Source organism: Ursus arctos, unplaced genomic scaffold, assembly GCF_023065955.2.
Source record: "Ursus arctos isolate Adak ecotype North America unplaced genomic scaffold, UrsArc2.0 scaffold_14, whole genome shotgun sequence".
Taxonomy (NCBI): domain Eukaryota; kingdom Metazoa; phylum Chordata; class Mammalia; order Carnivora; family Ursidae; genus Ursus; species Ursus arctos.
The window spans coordinates 10332457-10354702 of NW_026622808.1; the positions used below are offsets into that span (position 1 = coordinate 10332457).

General features: G+C 60.1%; 1 protein-coding gene across 1 annotated transcript; it reads right to left on the reverse strand.

Annotated features, from left to right (window-relative positions):
- Positions 1-1105: 1105 nt before the first annotated feature.
- On the reverse strand, positions 1106-21126 carry PELP1 (proline, glutamate and leucine rich protein 1). Its single transcript, XM_026520785.4, is given in 18 exon segments — positions 1106-1246; positions 1337-2100; positions 2103-2787; positions 2906-3112; positions 3223-3278; positions 3746-3905; positions 4031-4178; positions 4282-4398; positions 4479-4567; positions 5014-5101; positions 5247-5376; positions 5537-5687; positions 5970-6029; positions 8755-8826; positions 9003-9152; positions 12764-12869; positions 13254-13318; positions 20828-21126. Coding segments are annotated over 18 exon segments (3390 nt in total). The 5' UTR covers positions 21077-21126; the 3' UTR covers positions 1106-1153.
- Positions 21127-22246: the final 1120 nt, after the last annotated feature.

Consider the following 22246-nt stretch of genomic DNA (forward strand, 5'->3'; position numbering starts at 1 on the left):
AAAAAAAAAAAAAACAAAAAACAAAGGCTGTTTCAAGAGTAGTAGGGAAATTTGAGTATCACCGTCCTTAAGCGCTATTACTGAATTACTTTTCTTAGGTTTGATGGTGGAATTGTGATTACGTAGGAAAATGTCCTCCACCTCAGCAGATAACGGAGAATTCGGAGAAGGGCCAGCCCTGCAACGGACTTTTCCAGGATCCCACGAGCCGAGATCCACGGGCAGTGACGCCCGGGCGCGTACGCACGGACGTCTGTACGCGACACAGCCACACAGAGATACACGCGAGCACGGAAAACCGTCTGCAACTGTGAGGCTACGTGAAGGTCACACGCTCTCCTCCAGCCGCTCTGCGGGTGTGGAGTTTCTCAAGACAACACACTGGGGGCGATATTTTTTTTAAACCTGAGAAAGTTGCCGAAAATCGGCTCAACGTCGCTGAAGAGGCCCTCAGGGTGCACACGCTTGGGAAGACGCGCTCCCCTTGCTGCGTTTCCAGGCCCTTGACTTGTGTTCACACTGCAGCGCACGGATGCCCTTCCCGCTCCCGCACACGAATGGCCCAACGAGGCCGAGGGTCAGTGGCTTTACAGGGACCAGACGCTGGCTGGGGCGTGGCCACGTCTCCACGGCGGGGGGAGGGGGGCGCGAGGACCGCGCGGGTGAGCTTCTCGAAGTCCTGCGGGGCATGGACACGGTCACTGGAAGGCCCAGCTGGGAACTGATTCCTCCGTACCGCTCACGTGTCTCCACGTCCATCACGACCAGGCTGCGTTCGCGCCGGGGGTTGGGGGGTGGGCACGCGTGTTTACACACCTTCACTCACCGGGACACGCAGTGCTCTAACCTCCCACAGCTGGGCCCCGACACGCGGCGCTGCGGCCTCACCCGTGGTCTCAACCGCACGGGCAGCCCGGCACGCGGAGCCCCGCGAGGGCAGAGGCCGCAGTGGGAAAATCTGGCCCGACCCCGCTGCGCCAGCGGTTCCCCTTCTGGACCACGGAGACCACGGAAGGCCACACAGACACGTGGGGAGCGCTACGGGTACCTTGAAAAGCCCTGCTTCTGGCCGGTGACGCGGTGGTGCAAAAGGCGGAGCGGCAGGGGGTATCCCAGGACAGAACTTTATTGCAACGCGGGAGGGGGTGCAGGACTAGGACTCAGGCTCTGGGGCTGGGGGTGGCTTCTCGTCATCAGGAGGACAATCGATGAAGTCAGCCAGCATGGCAGCCGTGTCATCCTGCTCCTTTTAGGGACAAAGACGTAAGATTGGAAACAGTCTCACACACACACACACACACACAGCAGCAGCCCCCCACCCCACCTTCCCGCCCACCTTCTCCTGGAGGGCTGCCGTTGCCGTCTCCAACTCCGTCTCCACGTCCTCTGCGACAGCTGTCTCCGCGGGGGGTGGCACCTTGTCACCCCCACTCTCAGTCCCCTCCTCCAGCAGGGTCGGGGGAGCCAAGGGCTCCTCTTCCATAAGCTCCTGAGGGGGTGGCCCGGCTGGGGGGCTCCCCGTGTCCCGCGGGCCCTCCCCCTGGGAGGGGAGCACCTCAGGGGCCAGCGTGGGGGCGGCCTCGGCTCCCGCCTCCTCCTCAGCCCCCGGCTCCTCCACCTCCAGCAGCAGCCCAGGTTCCCCTTCGGGCTCAGGCTGCACCTTGGGGGACTGGGCGGGGGGCAGAGCGGGGGCCGGGCTCGCGGGCGGAGGTCCGCCTTCTTCCGCCGGGCCTCCTGCCGGGCCAAACTCCACCTCTTCCAGCTCCTCCAGCTCTTCCTCCTCCTCCTCGTCCTCGTCCTCCTCCTCCTCCAGCTCCCCTTCCTCTTCCTCAAACTCCTCCTCAAACTCTTCTTCTTCCTCTTCTTCCTCCTCAAAATACTCTTCTTCATCCTCCTCTTCTTCCTCAAAGTCTTCCTCCTCCTCCTCTTCTTCCTCCTCCTCTTCCTCCTCCTCCTCCTCTTCCTCCTCCTCCTCATCACTGCTGTTGATGTTAATGACCGTCAGGTCCTCCTCCAGGGCGGGGGGGCCGCCGCTGCCAGGAGTCCCTTCAGGAACCAGCTGGGGGGGCGGCAGCGCCACCGGGCCAGGCACGGGGGGGTGGCGGCGGGGGGCGGCAGAGGCCCCGGGGCCGCGGGAAGCTCTTCAGGCTCCTCCTTGGCCGGCACAGGAGGGGAGGCAGTCGGTGGCCCGGCTGGAGCCACAGGTGGGGGTGTGGTGCCCGAGGGGGGTGGGGGCGGCAGGGGCGGCAGCCCCTCGGGCACGATCACCACACTGTCGTCTGAGTCGCTCTCCAAGGAGATCTCCACGTCGGACGCCTCCTCCTTATCGTAATGGACAAAGGCCGGTCTGGGCACTCTGCCCCCAAAAGTTTCATCCGGGGGTATAGCAGGTGGAGGAGTGCCGCTAGGGGCAAGGACGGGGTCCTCGTTTGAGCCTGCCCGGTGGTTCTCGGGGCCGGGAAGGAGCCGGGGGGGTACAGATACCAGGCCTGGGACAGAGAGGCCTAAGTGGTTGGCTGTGGCTGGAGGTCCGGGGCGCGTCGGAGGCATGGGACCTGCCGATGGCATGGGGCCCGCCGACGACATGGGGCCCACCGAGGGCATGGGACCCACCGAGGGCATGGGGCCCGCGGTATGGAAGGGGGGGGCCCTGAATGGAGATGGGGCCTCAGGAGGGGGAACTGGGGCAGGTGTGGGGCAGGCGGGGCCCATGGACTGCAGGGGAGGAACCCGGGGGTGGGTCAGGGCAGCACAGGTCACCAAGGCTTCCGAACAGAAAGACGACACCTAAGCGAGAGGCAAAGCACAGGTGTGAGCATCAGGCAGCAGAGAAGGCGGTCCCCGGTTTCAGACACAGGGGACCCCAGACACCCCAGAGGTGGGCGCGGCCCCAGGGAACAGCTACCTCGAGGCTGTCCTCTCGCTGGCCGAGGGAGAAGGCTTGCAGGGCACAGGCGAGGGGAGGCGGGCAGCGGGGCGAAGGTGCCAGCAGCAGGGCCAGCAGCAGGCGGTAGAGCTCCCGGCGGCAGCGGGAGCTGGTGTAGGGGGAGCTGCCCAGGACCTCGCCCTGCTGGACCCCCATGACCAAGGGCAGGACCAGGTCATGCAGTCTCTGGAAAGAACGCAGAGCGCGCTTACAGACGCCGCCGGGCCCACCCGGCCCTCCCGCAGGGCCGGCTCCCAGCGTGCTCCCCGTGCAGAGCAGGCCCCCATCTCACTGACCCTGTGAGTCTCCTCCTTGATGAGGGGCCCGCACATGAGGACGGTCCGGCTGAGGCCTGCGGAAGGAGGGGGCGTCTCGGGTTGGGAGCACGTGGCCCACACGCAGCCTCAACAGCGGCCGACCTGGCCAAGCCGCCTGACGACTCCGCTCCGGAACGGGCAGCACGGGGCCCGGACCACATGCGACAAGCGCGGAGACACGCTGCACACGTGCGCCCGTGGATTCGGGGAGGGGGGCGGGCCGGGAAATACATGAGCCCCAAAGGGAAGTCCCCCAGGACCGCGCAGCACCGACTCTCCCGACCGTGACAGCGGGAGGCCCCGCCAAGCGGCCACGTGGGGAGACCGGAAGCTCCACGGGGAGGCCCCCACCCTGAGCCGCGAGAGCACGCAGCACAGAGACACAGGCGGAGCTGCATGCGAGCCTGCGGGGCCAGCAGAAGGGCCCGGGGACCCCTCTGGGGCAGGAGCCCGCCCTGTCCGCCCCCCACCCCCACACCGATGCCTGGGGCGCCTCTCCCACCTCTCAGCGCGGCCGCACACACGTCGCTGTTGGCGTTGCTGTCCCCTTTCCGGTGGCTGGGCGGGGCCATGGCCTCCCCCATATCCAGCTTCAGCTTCTTGGGAGCGCTGGGCTTCCCGGCCTGCAGCCCCCCATCCGGGCTCCCCCGCGGGCTGCGCAGCTGGCGGTGGAGGCAAACGTTAAGTCACCGGCCCGGCGGACACAGAGACAGCGTCTGGCGAGCAGGCTCGCTCCAGCGAGGGCGCCGGACGAGAGCGCTGGGCCAGGAGCAGCGCCCTCACTCACCTTTAGAGCATCGGCCGGCGGGGAGATGTCACTGAGCAGGTGGGAGAGCAGGGCCTCCCCCGAGGCGCCCCCCTGCAGCACGCCCGCCGAGGCCCCGCACACCTGCACCCACAGCTCCAGCACGGCATACACCTTGGTCCGCACGGTACTGCGGGAGGAGCGGAGAGCAGCCGTGAGGGGGCGCCGCAGGCCGGGTCCTCCTCAGGGCCCCGGACCCACCCTCTCCTGTCTGTGCCCCCCTTCACGGTCACCTGTAAGGCCTCTCCTGGCCTGGAGAGAGGGTATCCCTACCAAAGTTCCAGGCATTGAGGACCTGGGGAAGCAGGCGGCTGATGAGGGCCCCAAAGCGCAAGAGACGGCCTCCACACCTGGGGGTGAGGACAGAACGGTGACCTCCCGTCCCAGCACATCCTCGTCCCTTCACTACACCCCGCCCCCTCCCACTCACGCGAGGATGAGCGCGGAGAGCAGGTCCAAGGCATCCAGGTGGATGGAAGGCAGAAGCAGCAGCCGCAGGGGACCGTCTCCAAGCAAGCTCTGCGGGAAACACGGCAGGAGTGAGGGCGGGGGAGGAAAGGGAAACACGGAGACACACGGACCCAGAGACACCTGTACACAGGAAGGAACGGTCCCCACGCCCAGCTGGCCCAACCAGACCGATGCCGTCCTCTAAACCAGACCCGGGAGAGAGGATGACAGGGAGCACGGCTGAACCTCTCCGCAGGGACCCAGCAGAGCCCGGGTTCACCCTCCCCCGAGGAAGCCTCTGCTGGACGCATTCCGAAAACCGGGAGCGAACCCGCCCGATGGGCACGTGTGTCAGGACAAGCACAGGGAGCACTGGCATCCGGACGGAGGGAAGGGGCTGGCCGGGGCAGCCTCAGGGGGGACAACGCTGCGGGCGCCTGTCTCCCACGCTGCCCTCCTGCCGCCCAGGGCCGGGGCCGGGGCCAGGCTGCGAACTGCGCGCCAGCGGCACTCACGATGTTCTTGGCACTGATGCTGAGGGTCCGGCAGATGACGTCCAGGATTTCCTGCACGGGGACGGACACGGGAGCCCCGAACTCGGAGCTGAAGAGGAGGAGAGCAGAGAGATCCTCGGCACAGGCTCCCCAACGTGACCCCACACCCCCCCACGTCTCGTCTCCCACGAGCACCGCACCCCGAGCCCAGCCCCGCCCCGGCGCAGCCCCTTCCCTCCGGCCCTCGCTCACACCTGAGCATGAGCCCCAGGCAGCGGGCCAGGCCGCAGAACCGCTGTCGGAGCCGCAGCAGCACGTGGGCGTCCCCGTCCTCCGAGGGCGTGAGTAGCACCTCCACCCCGGGGCCCTCATACTGCACAGGGGCTGCACGGAAACACAGGGACTCCGCACTCCGAGGCCCTTCGTCCGTCCCCTTCCTCCTCCCTCGGGGAAGGGGACGCACGCAGCTGGGAAGTCCTCTGTGCTGCCTCCCCAGGCCGCCCCAGCTCCCTCCGGCCCCCCGCCTGCCGGCCATGGCCCCTACCCGTCTCTGCTCCCTCGTACAAGGCCCCCAGCAGGCTGTGCAGCGAGGCCAGCAGGCTGTGCAGCTCTTGCTCCCAGCTCTCCGTGTGCTTCAGGCCCTGGGAGAAGCCGGCCCCTAGGGAGGGCAGCCTGGAGTAACACTCGCAGGCCAGCTGCAGGAGAAAGGCCGGAAGCAGTCAGATGGGGCTCCAGCCCAGCCGCAGAGCCCCCCGACCCCCACGTGCCAAGAAAGAGAGCTCAGAGGGAAGCAGAAAGGACAGCGAGGCAGGAAGCCACAGACGGGAGCTGGAGGCAGAAGTCGCACTGTGTGGACCGTGTGCACGAAACGGGAGGGAAGAGGGAACACAGTCCCATGGTGGTGAGAGAGAGAGCCGGGAGTAACAGAAGCTCCAGCTCAGATCCCCAGGCTCTCCACCTCCCTCCCTTCCCTTTACCTGCTGGAGCTGAGGGCTCAGGGCATCCACGCGGGACAGGAAAAACGAGGCCAGCTTGCCCTGGGTCAGGAGAGAGAGAGGAAGAGGCTGGTGAGTCCGCTCCAAGGGCCAGAGACGAACACCCTGTTTGCCGCCAGCAGCAGAACGTGAGCCTTTCTCTCTCCTGCGGGCACGGGAGGCACAGCACCGGGCGGGAGCAGACCTGCTGACCGTCAGCCCTCGTCCTCGGCTCGCTTCCCTGTTCAGCCCCACAGACATCAGGCTCCCTCCTGCCCATTTCCGCAAAATGACAGTCCTCTCCCTCCAGCTTCAACGAGACGAAGGTCCGAGCCGGGAAGTGAGGCCCCAGGCAGGGGTGAGAGGGCAGAGCCAGGTCAGCACGGGTCAGTGCAGCCCATCCACGGGCAAACCCCCTCTCGGCGAGCCGCGGGAAAGCCACAGGTTACCTGGGGCTAGAATCAGAGGGGCCTGTGAACGTGGCCGGGAAGAAGTATTTTTACCGTTTTGCTAACCTGTGAAACGCACGCCTCTCTGAAGCAAGAAGTTGGACAGAGAACCCCGCGCATCGGCAGCGTCCCTGCCGCCAGGAGAAAGCACGCGTTTTCACTCGCGCTGTAATTAACAGGCACCCTGAGACACGGGCCACGGGCACCACTAACCTGACGTTTCAGGAGCTGTTAGATCCACGACCCTGTCGTCTGACGTGCTCACGACGACACACACCCTGCTCTCCCACGATTGCTTAAGACACGCGTTTCCACCAGATCCATCTCCCCTGAAAGTCTGTGCTTTAGGAACTTAAAAGCACTCGGGAAGGGTCTGCGGCACAAACAAGGGCCTGAACACTGAAGTGGACACAGGAGTGAAATGGGACCCCGGCTCTGGGGGAAGAGAGAGGGCTCAGGAGGACCCGAGACGTAAGCCCCCAGGGGGCGGGCGCTGGGGGGCAGGCCGGGCATCCACGGTCAGACCGGACGGGAGGCGCATGGTCAGGAGCACACAGAGGCCCTGGCCCTAGGCTGGGGAGTACGGCCCCGTGGGGGCGGGGGCATCTCGGCACTAGGACGACCCTGCAGACGGAGCATCGCTGTGGCACCAGGCACGCGGCAGGGCCCTCCGGACGGAGGCCAAGCCGCCCAGCCTCCCTCCCTCCTGCCCCGTGGTGGGAGCGCGTGCTTTCCCACATCACACTTCGGGACTGACCGCCAGGCAAGCGCTGTTCTCGCGGATCCCAGGTTACAAGGCCTAGAACCACTCCCCATGGGACCCGGAGGGCACTTTCCCGCCCAATGTGGGAGGGTTCGGAACACTTCAAACCAAGAACAGCAACCGCCCACACGTCTCCTGATTCCCCCGCTTCCCCGAGGACGGCGTTTCCTAGAAAGCGGCAAAGGCCCGACTACAGCGGCGTCCTGCCCTCTCAGTCCGCTCGGGCTCACGCTTTCCCCCCCACGAGACCGCGGCGCAGAGCTGGGCTAAGGCCCACAGAAGGGTGCGCCCGTGAGCGCGATAAAGCACGGCTCGGGGACAGGGCCCCGAGCACAGGTCTGCCCCCGAGGCCCCACAACTCGCATGGAAGCAAGGCCTCCCGCGAACGCTTCACTTGTAGCCACAGGGCATGGCCCACACGTCTCAGTCCATGGACTCCTCGTCACCTTGGCGAGGAGAGGCAGGGCCCCTGCGGGGCTGACTTCCCATCTCGGGATGCCCAAGGGGCAGCATCTGGGAGGAGGCACCCTGGGCTGGGAGACCCCCGCTGCCCTGGGAGCTTCCAGGAACGAGCCAGAGGACAGACAGACACTCCAATGGCGCTAATCCGTCTGAGTCCTGGCTGCAAGATCCTCCAAGTACAAACCGCCCCGGGAGCCTTGCACGGATTCCTATCTGACGCGCTGGCAGCCAGCGGAGCCAAAGTCCTCCGCTGGGGCCTTCTCCAGATGACACTTCATTCTTAGCAAAACACAAGCACACACGCCCTGCAGCAACATCTGGAAGTCCTGCTGTTGGCTCTGGAAAGGGCCCTCGAACTTCTGGCCCAGACTGCAGAAACTCAGGGACGGACTCCCTCTGTGCTCACAGGGACAGCCAAGAGGCACCAGCACGGGAACCACCGGGCGTCCCAGAGTCCCCAGCGATTCGAATCCTGACCGCGCAGTGACACCGTTTCTCCCTGCGTCTCACAGGTGGGGGGCCGGGGGATGCGGGCAGACACAGAGACACCCCCTCGGCGCCAAACCAGCAGAGCCCCGCAGGAACCCCTCACCCCTCCGACCAGAGCGGGCTCGGGCACGAAGACCCAGCCTGTGTCATCTGAGCAGCTCATTTACAGAGTTTTTTAGAAGAAAGGCAGAGTTTATGGAACTTGGTAAAACTGTAGTTTAAAAAACAAAACAAATAAAAACCTTGTATGGGTCACGACGGAGAGAGTTTAGTCAGGAACATGTGTTAATATAGAGAAGAAGTAAGTCAGGAAGGCTTCCTGGAGGAACCGGCAAGAGCTGAAGGCACCAAGTGAAACAGGATGGGAGGAAAACGGGCAGGGCAGAAAGGGGAGGGAGTCTGGGTTAAGAGCCTAGGCTTCGGCACCAGACACGGTTCGGATCTTCACGGATCTCAGGCTAGTTTATCTGTGAGCGTTCAGTGCCACGAGGTGGCGCGGTCCCATCTGTGGAGTCAGGTGACCATGCACTCAGCAGACGGGCTCAGAAACCTCCGCTATGGGGCCTGAGCTCAGAGGGCGAGCGAGGGTTGCGCGGATGGCAGAGGACTTTCGCTGAATACTTACTTTGAGAGAGCCACAGGCCCGAGGAAAGTAGGTCATGCAGGCCTTCATTCCCTCCAGCGCCGAAAGCTCACACTGCGGGCAAGACAGGAAGTCAGGCCGAGGCGCAGAGCCCGACGCCACCCGGACCCCACGCGCACGCCACCACCCCTCACGGTCCCCCCGCACACTGTCCTTGGCCCTCCCTCTCCGCAGCTCTCCCGCCTGCTCCCTGCACTCTAATCCGTGGGAGGGTCCAGGAGGGCTCTCACCTCCGGCCTGAGGCCCAGCAGGGAGGTGAGGAGGCCGGGGAGGTGGTTCATGGAGATGTCCCGGAAGAGCGTGGGCAGCTGGGCCGCATACCGGAGCAGGTCCCTCAGGACGGCCACGGCCAGCTCCATCGTGGGGGGCGGGTCCTGGGACTAAAAGCAACGACACCCTTGCTCCCGAGCTGGCCTTCACCGTCGCCGAGAGGTGGGGGCACGGAGGTAGGACAGCAGGGGGCCGCTGAGAAACACCACGGCTACTGTCACCGTCGCCCGCAAATCCACTAGGGATCCCGGGAACCCAACGTGGCTGTTTGTCTACAGAAAGGACATGGGTTTGTGCTTTCTATCACGGGTCTCCGGGGGTCCTGAAATGTGTTCAGAGAGGAAACAAAGCCAGGCCTTACAGAGCTGACTAACGGGGCGATGTGGAGTTTCTGGTTCTCCCGACTGTGCTTCCCTGCTAGGAACGGCGGAGAGAAATTCTCACCCTGAAACAGCCTCGGCCACGACGAAACCGCCCCATGTCGCCAAGCGGGCTTCTGCCTGGCTCACACCTACCCTGGACTCACGCAGAAGAACAGTCTGGCTTTAGGACTTCCCTGGAAAATTAACATGTACTACGGAAAACAGAGCTCAGCGACAGTGAGACGGGGGAGGGGGAGGGGCAGCTGGGCGCCGGGCATGGAGGAGGGCAGGCGACGTGATGGGCACTGGGTGTTCCACGCAACTGATGAACTGCTGACGTCTACACCCAAAGCTAACGATGTGCCGGATGTTGGCCAATTGAATTTAAATTAAAAAGAAAAGAAAGAAAGAAAGCATGGGGAGGGGGGCCCTCCAACACTGCCCAGTATCGCCACTGCATTTCGGTCCGGGTAACCCGGCCCTCCACTCACACCTTCTCCCACCGCTGCCACCTTCACAGACAACGGAAGCCTGGGGACGGGCAGGAGTTCCCGGCCAAGCCTGAACCCCCCCTTTGTTCACACCACCCTCCCCCAATCCTGTCACCCTGCGTGCGGACAGTCCCCCCTCCTCAGAGCCTGCCACTGTCACCCAGCGCCTGTCTCGCACACTCCCCTCCATAAACACCCCTCCCCGCGCCCCACCCAGCACGCCCCCAGCAGTCACTCCGCAATTCCTCTCCTTCCGTGAGAGCCCACGTCTGGAAAGGACTGTCTGGCTCCCCCAGTGCCATCCATTCTCCCAACCTCACTGTCCGCGCTCCGCTCATGTCCTCACCCGTGAGCTGCTAAATCTGAAACACGGTATTCTGTCCTCACCTCCCTCCACCTCCAAGACGCAGAAACAGACGAGTCCTGCCTCCTCCCTCCAGGCCACCCACCCCACAGCCCTGCTATCCTGTCTGCCGTGCAGTCTCGGCGTCCTCCCATCCCTGGCCATGTAAGCGGGCACACTTCAAATCCCGGCCGCGGAAGTACCGAGTCCACCCTCATCCTCAACCGCCCTCTCACTGCCACCCCGACCCTGCCGAGCCCGCGGGCCGATGCTCGCACCAAGTCAGGGCTATGCTCCCTAAGCGAGGGCCGAGGCCTTCCTCCCCGGGCTGCCACCCCTCCCCTGCACCTGGCCGTCCTGCGCCCTGAAATCCGGGAGTCACCCTGGACACAGCCGGTCCCCCGTCGGGATCTGTCCACTTTGCCTCTAACCCCCTCCTGAACGCCATCTACTTCTCATTTCCGCGGCCGCCTCTCCAACCCAAGCTACCAGGACGTTTCCCCTCCGCGTGCTTTCTGCTTGCAGTCTGGCTCCCTTCTAGTCCTTCCCCCACACAGCGGCCACGGGAGTACTTCCAGACAAAAACCTGATCACGTCAGCACCACCACCATCTCCTCCTCACCCCTCTCGAAACCTGCCCTGAGGGGGAGCCTCAGTCTGTTACGTGTCGGCCTTCAGCTCAGGTCATGATCCCAGGGCCCTGGGATGGAGCCCCGTGTCAGGCTCCCCGCTCAGCCTGCCGCTCCCCCATACTCTCTCTCAAATGAATAAATAAAACCTTAAAAAAAACCCAAAGAACCCAACCACCCACCTTCCATGAATTCCCAGGGTCCTAAGAAGAAAAACAAGCTCCCTGACACGCCCAGGCCAGCACACACGGTTTGGTCCCCACCTCCCTCCCTCTCCAGGGGCATCTCATCGACCCCACTGAGCCACACCAGCTCGCTTATAAATCTCCAAAGGGGCCAAACTCGTCTCCTCTCAGGGCTGTCGCACACTCACCACATGTCCTTAGCCCAATCGGCTCGGAAAAGGCCTCCCTCAGCCACTGGCCCACCGCGGTCCCGTCTGGGTCAGAGTCTCTGGGACGTGCTCCCAGAGAACTGCGCTCTTCACCCCCGGCACCTGCTGCGGCACGTCACTTCACACCCACTGCACCTCCTTCTTCTGGGTCTACGCGGGCTCCACGCCCAACCCGGGCTGGAAATGACCGCCCTCTCCGGACAGAGCCGCCAGGCCCCACCGGACGCTTATTCCGGCCAAGTCTCTCCCGCCAGAAAAGGGCTCAGCGAACTCTGGTGTGTGGGTGCCCGCTTGTGCACGGCCCACAAATTACAAATGACTTGGAAAAGAAACAAAACGCGACAGAAACCGTATGTGGTTTGCAGAGCCTAAGGCGTTTCCGGTCCGCAGCCTGGAGCAGGAGGCACAGACCGTGCAGCCGCCGCGTGGAGCGCCCGGAACTACCGAGCACGGCATGTCCACGGTGCTTCGACGGCAGAAGTTCCCCTCAAGAGGAGTCTGGCCAAAGACAGGATAGAAAACCACCTCCGATTACTTTGTCGAGGGGGAAATAAAAGGAGCCCGTGGAGGTGACACTCTCAAAACAACCCCGACGGTCAGCAGCGTGATCTAGAGAATTTCCAAACAGACGGAATTCTCATCATACTGAGGCCACCAGCACCTGGAAACCTGAGAAGTTTCCAGCGGTTTAAAAATTCAGAGACTGATTAAAACTGGCTGAGAGCTGAACATGATCACCCACGTCCACAACTACGTAAGTAAAGGACAATAAGCCGCGAGAGCAATACGGAGGGTTAAAATGCTCTGGCTGCAGGGGAAAATTAAGACAGAAGAACTACAACAAAGTAACTTTTCCCTCTGATGTGTGGGTCCGTGCATGTCTGCAACGGGCTCCACGTAAGTACGATTTACTGATCTGCCCTGAATCCATCCTCAGAAAATAGGAATACCATCACTGGAACGAACAATCAGGGAATGGTTGACATGGAGTATTTGCTGAATAAAAGTTTTTTTTTTTTTTAATTACTATCTGCAAACATATATATACTTCATGGAAAGTTCCCCAACACCCCATGTTAGACTGAGCGCCATGCCCGCGGGGGACCAGGGTCACCTGACCACTGTCCCCCCAGAGCTTAGCACTCAGCCCCCAGTGCTCAGAATGTGCTTGCTGAAGAACCGAGCGGGGACACCATCAAAGCATGTAAGAGCAGAAAAAACTGAAAATGTTAAGAGAGAAAGAAAAGAGCCACAATAAATAAATAAATAAATAAATAGTAAATAAATAATAAATAAAATAAATAATAAATAAATAAACTACCTGGAGGAAGGAACTTTCGAGATGTCGGTTGTTAGAAAAGCAAGCAAGAAAGTGAAATCGGTCAGTGGTTACAGTGTGTGAAAGGTCGATGTCCGGGAATTCAGGGATGTCAGGGATGTCGGGGGATGTCCGGGCCAGGGCCTGAGGCATGGCGGCGGGGGGCGGGGTTCAGAACCCTTACCTGCAGGACCTGCTGAATGCTCCGGAGCCACGACACGCAGTGCTGCTGGAACATCTCCGTGGGGCTCTCCCCCACCAGCAGGGACAGCAGACACAGGCCCTCAAACCTGACAAGAAAGCAGCCAGTGACAACGCGCAGCGGCAGCCGCGCTCCCGAGGACACTGGCCACCGCGCTGGTGTGCTCGCGGGGCCAGAGCAGACGCCACCTCCAGACCCTCGGAGCTCTGTAACTCCAAGGATGCTGTCAGGGCGGGGTGAGGCGTGGGCAGCAAGGAAGCAAGGAACAGAGGGGATCCCAGGTGGGACGCCCCGGGGCCGGAGCAGGCGGGGCTCACCCCAAGGGAGCCCATGCAAAGAAGGAAACTCTCCACCCTCTCCATGGGGAAGTCTCTTGAGTCCACGGGGTGGCGACAATGGATGGACGGGCAGAAGGACAGCCTGCCTCTTAAGGGAACATCACCCTGGAGAGAAAAGAGGCTTAATGACTCACCGAGTTTTGATGGAACCGAGCCGAGCGTTACTGAGACCCACCAACGCGCCGACGGCTGACAGGTTCTGGTGGCGAAAACGGAGACATAGTCAGCATTAGGACGCTGCTAATGCCAGGGGGGCGCTTCTCCAGGCCCCATCCTGCCGTCACTCCTCCTCTGAGGCCCGAGGCCCCATTTTCAGCAGCTGACACACAGCGGCCTGTGCCTCAGGCTCTCCTCCAGGCCGTCCCGCCTGACCCCTTGTCCCACCTCCCACCCAGCAGGCTCGCGCCACACAGAGGACAACCCAACTCATCCCAGCGACTGGCCTCCCTCAGCTCAATGTCCCTGGACAGTGCCCAGCACAGAGCAGGTCCCACACACGCTTGCTGGACAGACGCTGACCTCATCTGTTACCCTCTTCCCGCACCCCCAAGTCTCCTCGTCCTGTTCCCGGCTCCCCCGAGCCAGTCAGCCAGAGCCTCCTTCCCTCATTCAGGGGGGCCCTGAGACAGGTTCCCTGCCGCCCTCCCGTGGGAGCCCCTCCGCCCCCTGAAAGGCCACGCTCCTCTCATGGCCACTGGACCTGCCTAACTGTGCTCATCAGTCTTCTCCCAACAAACACGCTGTGCGCGGAGTCAGAGAAAGGGATCCAGCGCCGCGCAAAACGAACAAGGTTGCTGCTCCGAGGAAGGGAGTGTTTATTCACTTGTTCAGTCAACACGGATGCAACGTCCACTTCACGTGGGACGTTGTCGCAGGGGCCAGAGAGCTCGTATTCCAGGAGCGGAGGCAGGAAACAACGACCACACACAGAGCAGTACTCTGGACGGCGCAAAGGGCCGTGGGGCAGAACGGGGCAGAACACGGCAGACTCGGGAGGGAGCGGACTGCCTGGCATAGGGAGAGAGACCGCGCTTCACGCGGAGCCGGCACGGAAACCGTCTCTAAAACACCACTCGCGCGGTGACGGCAAGACGCATTCCCATCCGCACACCCTGCTGATGGGAATGTAAGAGGGCGCAGCCACTTTGGAACATTCCGGCAGCCCCTCCAAAGGCCCCACAGCACACGACCCAGCACCTCCACACCCAGGGACACGCCCAAGAGAACGGAAGAGGAGAGACAATCCAAGGGCCCAGCAACTGGCGAACGACCACTGAATGTGACATATCCACGCCACAGAAGAGTAAGAAGTTGTGAGACATGGACGAACATTAAAACCATGATGCTACATGACAGATGCCAGACCCAGAAAGCCACGTGCTGTGGCATTTATTTATGTGAAACGGTCGGAGGAGGCAAAGCTAGAGACAAGGAAGGAGCGGCTGCAGGGAAACGGGCAGGGACCCTGAGGGCACAGGGCTTCCTTCTGGAGCGATGACATGTTCTAAACCCCATCACCGGTGCAGGCGGCGGAGCGCGCGACTCTTGATCTCGGGGCTGAGAGTTCGAGCCCCACGTGGGGTCTACAGATTACTTAAAAAATAAAACCTTTAAAAGAAATAATAATACAATAAGTAAATGAAATTGATGACAGTGACGGTGGTGCTAGCTCTGCAAAAATGCTGCAGAACAGCACGGAGGCGAAGCGCGGCCAGGGCAGCAAGAGCGCGCGAGAGGCGGACGTCAGCATAGGGGAAGGGCCCGGGGCAGGGCAGAGGTCTCAGGGTCGTGCGGGCCCCGGTGACCTGTACTCTGAGTAAGATAAAGGCCAGGGAGGGAGAACGGGACACAGTGACGTTATCTAACTTAGATGTACGTTTACAACACACCTGCCGCACTTGGGCGGCTCCCTGGGAAGCAGGTGCGGACGGCGGGAGGCGCCGCTTAACCAGCACGGTAACGCAGGGGACGCAGGGCCTCAAACTCCGATCTCTCCTGAACAGAGCGCCGACAGGACGGGGTAACAAACCGGACATGGGGGAAGACAGAGAAGAGGCACAGACAAATCCGAGATTGTTCGCTTGAGCAACTAGGCGGATGGCGTGGCGGTTCCTAAAACTGGGACTCTGCAGGGGGCGCGGGCTGCGGGGGCAGAATCCCAAGTCCGGCCCCAGACACCTGCTAACATCAGAACGTACGTGCCAGGGGCGCCTGGGTGGCACAGCGGTTAAGCGGCTGCCTTTAGCTCAGGGCGTGATCCTAGCATTCTGGGATCGAGCCCCACATCAGGCTCCTCCGCTATGAGCCTGCTTCTTCCTCTCCCACTCCCCCTGCTTGTGTTCCCTCTCGTGGCTGTCTCTATCTCTGTCGAATAAATAAATAAAATCTTTAAAAAAAAAAAAAAAGTACGTGCCAAACAGGCACGTGGCGGGCAGGGATGGGGTGAGGAGCGATCTTGGTTGGAGCATGAATTTGGGACGCTGTCAGCCGCGGCCTGGGTCAGCTCCCCAGGGAGAGTGTGAAAGAGAGGAAAGCAGTACGAGCACGGAGTTCGTGGACAAACGCTGAGAGGCGGGAGGCAAGGAGGAACCAGTGAAGGCTAGAAAGGACGGACCGGAACAGTGACCAGAGAACCAGGACAGTGGTGTCCCAGAAGCCGAGAGAAGTTTCAAGAAGGAAGGAGGGATCAACTGTATTAAATGCTGCAGGCCCGGTGGTCACGGGTGGCCTCCAAAAACTGCCACACGACAAAGTAAAGGGGTGAGGCTGGAAGCCTCAACGGCAGGACTTCTAGGGGACGGCCACCGTGGGAATGTTCATTCAGGGAAGAATCTTTCCTGGATAAAGCACGAGGGCAGAAGGCTGACAAGACACGCGACATTTCTATACTCTCCCCGCAGGACCCTTCTTAGTTACAGAAAGAAAAACCACCACTTCACAGTGAAGAAACCTGGCAGACGCCACCTCAACCCAGTGATCGAAGTTGACACCAGCAACGGGACAGAGACACCATGTGCCCCCCCACTGTGATGCACCAAAAACGACATCTTGCTGCAGGATTCCTGCCGAAAACACAACCTGCGTCAAGCACCAGGAACCCGCACTCACAGCACACTCGGGGAGCCTAAAAAAGCAGCACCCTGTAACCCCTCGGAAACGTCCGCTCTTCAGACGAAGCTGGAGCAGCGGCTTCGGTTAAAGGCGTGAGAAATGGGGCTCCTGCACGGAACCCCGGACTCCAGCTCTTCTGAAAGACACTTTCAGGACAAGTGACAAGACGCAGGTAAAACCTGAGGGTTCGGGGATTTACTGGGTCAACATGGGACCTTCTGACTTTGATGGGGGAAGCGTGGCGATGACGCAAGGGCACGTCCTCATTTCTAAGGCAATACAACCTGGAGGATTTACCGATGAAAGGGCATCATGCCTGCCACTCACTCTCACAAGGACTCGGGAAAAAGGTGCAAAGGGTCATGAAACAAACGTGCATTTAAGATGCTGACATTCGGGGCGCCTGGGTAACTCGGCTGGTTAAGTGATCGATTCTTGGTTTCGGCTCAGGTCATGACCTCGGGGTCATGGGATCGAGCCCCATTCATCAGGCTCCGTAATCAAAGTCAGCTTGTCCATCTCCCTCCCTCACCCTCTAAAATAGATAAATAAATCTTTTAAAAATCAATAAATAAAATGTTGACATCTGGGGAATCTGGGTGAAGCGTATATGGGAATTCGTTCAAATTTTTCATAAACTTCAAGTTATTTTAAAGCAATGTTACTAAAAAGAAAAAAAAAAAAGAAGCATCGGAGACAGCAAGTGCAAACAATTCTTTTGAAGAGTCTTGCCACGAAGAGATGGGGCAGGAGACGGCGGGGCGGGGAGGGGGTGTTAACAGCAGCTCTGAGCAGGGCGCCGATGACATGCTCCGACAGAGGGAAGATCTGATGCAGTGGGGGGACAGGGGCTAGATCTCGTGCAGGAGCAGAGGGCTGGCCGGAGACAGGGGCATGGACCAGCTCAGCCCTCGCCGCAGGAGGGAAGGCAGAGCGTCAGGGGCACAGACGCAGTGAAGCTGGCAGATCCGGCGGTGGCGGGAACCCACAGGACTGCCCATCCGACTGCTTCTATCTTCTCGGTGAAACGGAAGTCAGTCATCAACTAGGCGCGAGGGTGCAGAGTAGTCCGAGGCCGTCCATGAAAGCGGAAGTGCCGCAGGATCGCCGGGCCACCCAAGGGCGCACGTGAGGCGAAGACTCCCGTGAGTTCTAAGCGAGACCACTCAGCAAGGACACCTGTCCTGCAGCCACACGGAGCCGCGCAGGTCCAGGTACAGGATAAACAGACACACTGACCACACACGTGGTGTTGCCAGGCAAGTACGACAAAGGGAGAGGCAGGAAAGTGATTATAATGGAATTTAAACTGGGTAAGAAGGGAAGACAGAACGTGACAGATAATAAATAGGTTAATTCCCTTCGAATGGTGATAAATGCTAGGAAGAAAACAGAACAGGACAATGTGGGAGAATGCCTGAAATGGGACGGGGTGGTCAGGAAAGACTCCTGTGAGTCTGAGACTTTAGTGAGAAGTTCACCCTCCCATGAGTTTCCCGAATTTCCCCGCGGAAGAGCCTAGGAGCTGGTGAGCAATGGCCTCAGCATACTCTAGAAATGAGGTTCGCCTGGGCTCCTGGGGCACAGTCCAGACAGACAGGGAGTTGTACGAGATGAGGCCACAAGGTTAGCAGAGGCCACAGGAGGCAGGACCTCATGCAACGATACATTGTTCTGAGCAAGAGAATGTTGTCATCTTACTGATATAACCACATTTTTTTAAAATAGGCTCCATGCCAACATGGGGCTTGAACTCACAACCCTGAGATCAAGACTCACATGCTCTGTGGACTGAGCCAGCCCGCGCCCCTTTTACTGAGATTTTTAAACGGATCACTGGCTACTGACTGGAGAGTGGAACAGTACAAAGCCCTGGGGATCAAGGCAGAATAAGACATTCCACCCTTCTAAGAACGTGCAGTTACAGGGGAGACGAGATGTGGGATTTGCTTTAAAATGCTGGGGGAGGGGGCAGAGTTGGGAGGGTGGGCATGAAACCATGTTGGCAGAACGTGCATTGTTAAATTTGGGTGACGGGGACAGCATAGGGTGGGATGGCTCAAAATACTAATTTTTTTAAAAAGATTTTATTTATTCATTTGACACAGAGAGAGAGAACACAAGCAGGGGGAGAGGCAGAGGGAGAAGCACACTCCCCGCTGAGCAGGGAGCCCGATGCAGGACTCGGTCCCAGGACCCTGAGATCATGACCTGAACTGAAGGCAGAAGCTTAACCCCCCGAGCCACCCAGAAGCCCCTCAAAATACTATTTGCTCTACTTTTGTGTAATCTTAAGTAAGTTCCATCTTTTTTTATTACACATAAAAATAAAACAAATCAAAGCCTAGCTGTTTGGTGTGAGGGAAGGAGGATGCATAAGCACGTGAAACGAATAAATACATCATTTCAATACGGTGTAAGAAAGGACGGCTAATCACAGGTGGTCTGGAAAGGTTTGCCAAAGGCAGTGAAAAGCACAGAACTGAAAAGATTTTTGTGGGGCGCAGAGAAGCAGCACAGGGAGGGACCCCAAGCAGAGAACAGTTAAGTCCAAAGGCCCAAAGCCATGAAAGCTCAGCTAGTGAAGGATTTTAAAACACGGCAAACGGGATCAGAATTTTACTTAAGGAAGTTCACTCCAGCTGCCGTGCGAGAAATGGATGAAATGCCGCCAGGACTGAGGCAAGGAGACAAGTTAGGAGACTTGCTGTCATCCACGCCAGAAACTGTGACGATCCGGTCTCACTGGGCCACTACTGAGTTCATAGCACCCATAGGAAAGCAAGTCGGTGATTCAGCCTAAACAGATGGCCCACTGAATGCATCTATTTGTCTTTCCGGTAACCTCCAAGCTCCAAGCCTACTTACTTACTTTCATTTCTTAACTCAGCTAGACTAGAAATTCTCCGAGGGAAAAAGACTAGGCCTATGCATCTACCCAGAGCCGAGAAACAATCGCTAACGCAGAACAGATGCTCAGTTAAGTGTTTGAAGGAAAACGTACACGGAAGCAAAGCAAACGCTCCAGAGACCACCGCGAACCGAGGATCCAATACGGGACATTAGCAAGAAAGAAACATGGCACAGGCAGTATTAAAGGGGGAGTCTACTTTCCCACGTCACCTTTAGCTTTGCTCAAAATTCTACTAGGCTTTAGACTCTTGAGGAAAAAAAGCAAGATGCTGACCTCATGAGCTTGCCTTGAGGAAGGCGGAAAAACCTGAAAGGGACTATGAAAGAAACCACACACGTGTAGGCTCAAGACACAACATTTCAGAAATACTTAAGCCAGCGTGAACTAGAAGAGGGGGACTGAGAAGAGAAAATGCGTAATCAGCTCCCACCTCCCAAAGTGGGCTGAGATAGCAGAGGTGTAGTTCTGTCACCCTCAATAGTGAGGAGTAACGTCCATATGAGCAATGAGACCGTCCCTGATAAACCTGGGCTAAGATCAGAGAACCACCCAGGGTTGGGACAACCCTCTTCCTGGAAGGAAGCACAACACTGGGAAGATCTCAGGAACAAAGACTGGACAAAGAAGACCTCACATATATGGATCTTGAGGGGTGGGTAAAATTTGGGGGGAGGGTTAGGAAACGAGGGAGGGCAGGGGCTATTAAAGGAGCACCCACCCTTAGACATCATGTTGGACACATTATGTTTTCTTACGATCAGTGCCTTCATCTGAGAGAACGGGGTTCAAGCTAGGACAGGGGCAATGGAAAGGATATGGAAAGGAGCGGACAGATCTGAAAGCTACTTAGATAATAAAATCAAGAGGGCTGCAGAGGAGGAAGGCATGGGAGCGAGAACGTGTTTAGGATGACATCTGGGTTTCTAGTTTGTGGAACTGAATGGATGTTAGCATATAATCCTAAGGATCCTATCTACGCCAGTCTACAAACCTCTGCATGACCTGGGAGCTGCCCCCCCACATCTCACCAGCCTCGCTGTGCCCACTCTCTTCCCCACCACCTCTGCACCCCACACACAATGCCCTTCTTTTCACTTCCTTCCTACCACAGGACTTTCCCATTTCCTTTCCCTAGCCAAACTCTACCCATCCGTGGAGGGGGGGGTCTCAGCCTAAACTCCAGTGCCTCAGGAAAATCTCTGCACTCTTCCAGCTCAGGTTAGAGGTCCCTACTACACGATTCTCAGTGTTTCAAGACATTTTGTTTCGTCGCCATTGCATCTCTGAGTGGAGCGCCCAGGGCTCAGCCTCAGTAAGAGCTCAGTCAGTATTTGTTGCCTACATCCATTTGCCCGTCCGAACAATCCCAAAACTAGGCACGCGAGGGGGAAGGGGGAAGAGCACGCATCTAGCGAGTGGCGGGGCCTGGAATCGAACCCACACCCCCAAGCAACTACCAATAGCCCAGCGGTGGAGCACTGAGGCCCTTCCTCTCTCCCCGGAGTTTCCGCCGACGGCGTGAATGTCGCCCAGACTGACACGGGCTCCGGCAGAAGCCCTCCCAGCCCTCCCAGCCCCACCTCCTCCTCCCCGCCCCCCGCAGCGGCGGGGCTCCGCACCCCCCGCGCCCCCACAGCGGCGCCAGCTCCCCGGCAGGGCCGCGGGCACGCGGGCCGCACTCACCTGGGCCCCGCCCACCGTCCCATGCAGCCGCAGGAGGCACATGAGCCCAGGCAAGTGCGGGGCCGAGCGCACCGGGGGATGCACGGGCGCCACGGCACTCCCCGCGCGCGGCTGCAGCAACCCGGACACGCTCTCCAGCAGCAGCAGGCGGAGACGCGGGCCGGAGCCCACCGCCGACAGACCCCCTGTCCCGCCGGGCACCCCGGCCGCGGAGCCCGCCGAGGGCCCGCTAAGAACGGCTGCCGCCATCTTCGCCCGGGCTCCGGTGGTGGCGTGGCGCGATGACGCAAACGCACCGCGACGGGCGCCTGGTGGGGAGGGGGCGTGAGGAGGGGGCCGCGGCCCTGCGCACTGGGCGGCCAGGGGCGGGGCCCTGCGCGCCGCGCGCGAGGGAGCATGCGCGGGCGGGACAGCCCGGGCGCGGGCCGCGGGCGCTGCGCTCCCGGGGCGGGGCGGGTGGGCCACGTGGGCCGCACAAAAGGCGCGGGCGGCCGGGGCTGAGCGGAGCCGCCCGGGGCTCGGGACCTCTGGCTGTCCGCGCGGCTGGTGTCGGAGGAGCCGGACTCGCGGCCGCGCTCGGGGCCGTGTGTGCAGTGTGTGCAGTGACGGCTACGGCCAGGGCGCCGTCCGCGCGCGCTGCAAAAACAAGTCCCAACAGCCCCGGGCCTGAGGGAAGACTAGCCGTGGGTCTCCCCGAAGCCCTCCCCCGGTGCAGCGCCTGCCTTCCTGACGCCCGCTCTGTGCACGGACACGCAAACACGTAGTCTGTCTCGCAGGAGCCTGTCCCACGAGGTGACCATCGTGGCGTCTTCGGGCTGCTTTTCTAAACTGCAGTGCAATGGGTGCGCCAAGGTGTAATGGTGCTGCTGCGTACTTGAGCCGCTCCGCGTTTTCCCTGATGCCTGACTCGAATACTTCTCTCTTGGCGTACTTTTCGTGCACAGGGGTGATCTAATAATACGAAAAAAAGTCAAGGCTAAGGGTCACCTGTATTTCCTCTCTTCCGGCCCCTCTGTCTAATCCGTCTTCAAGTCCGAAATACACCAACCGCGTACGGCTGTTTTTTCCTCCATCTCCAGGGCCCCTCTGGGCCCAGCCACCGTTCTCTCTCATCTGGTCTCTTACAATGGCCTCTCCATGGCTTCCCTCTTGGCCCTGTGTCGTGCCTTCTCTGCAAAGCAAGCAGAGTGGTCTTTACAAATGTGAGTCAGTTCCTGTGACTCCCTGCTTAAAGCCTTTCAGTGGCTTCCAAATGGGTGAATGAAGTTGCGTCTCTTCACTTGGGCTCCTAGAATCTATGTGATCTGACGCATACCCACCTCTCTGACCTCCACACATACTGCAAGTACCCTCAGTCTCCCTCTTTCCTTGAGACAAACTAGCCTTCTTTCTGTCCTCCAGCAAGCCCAGTCCCACCGC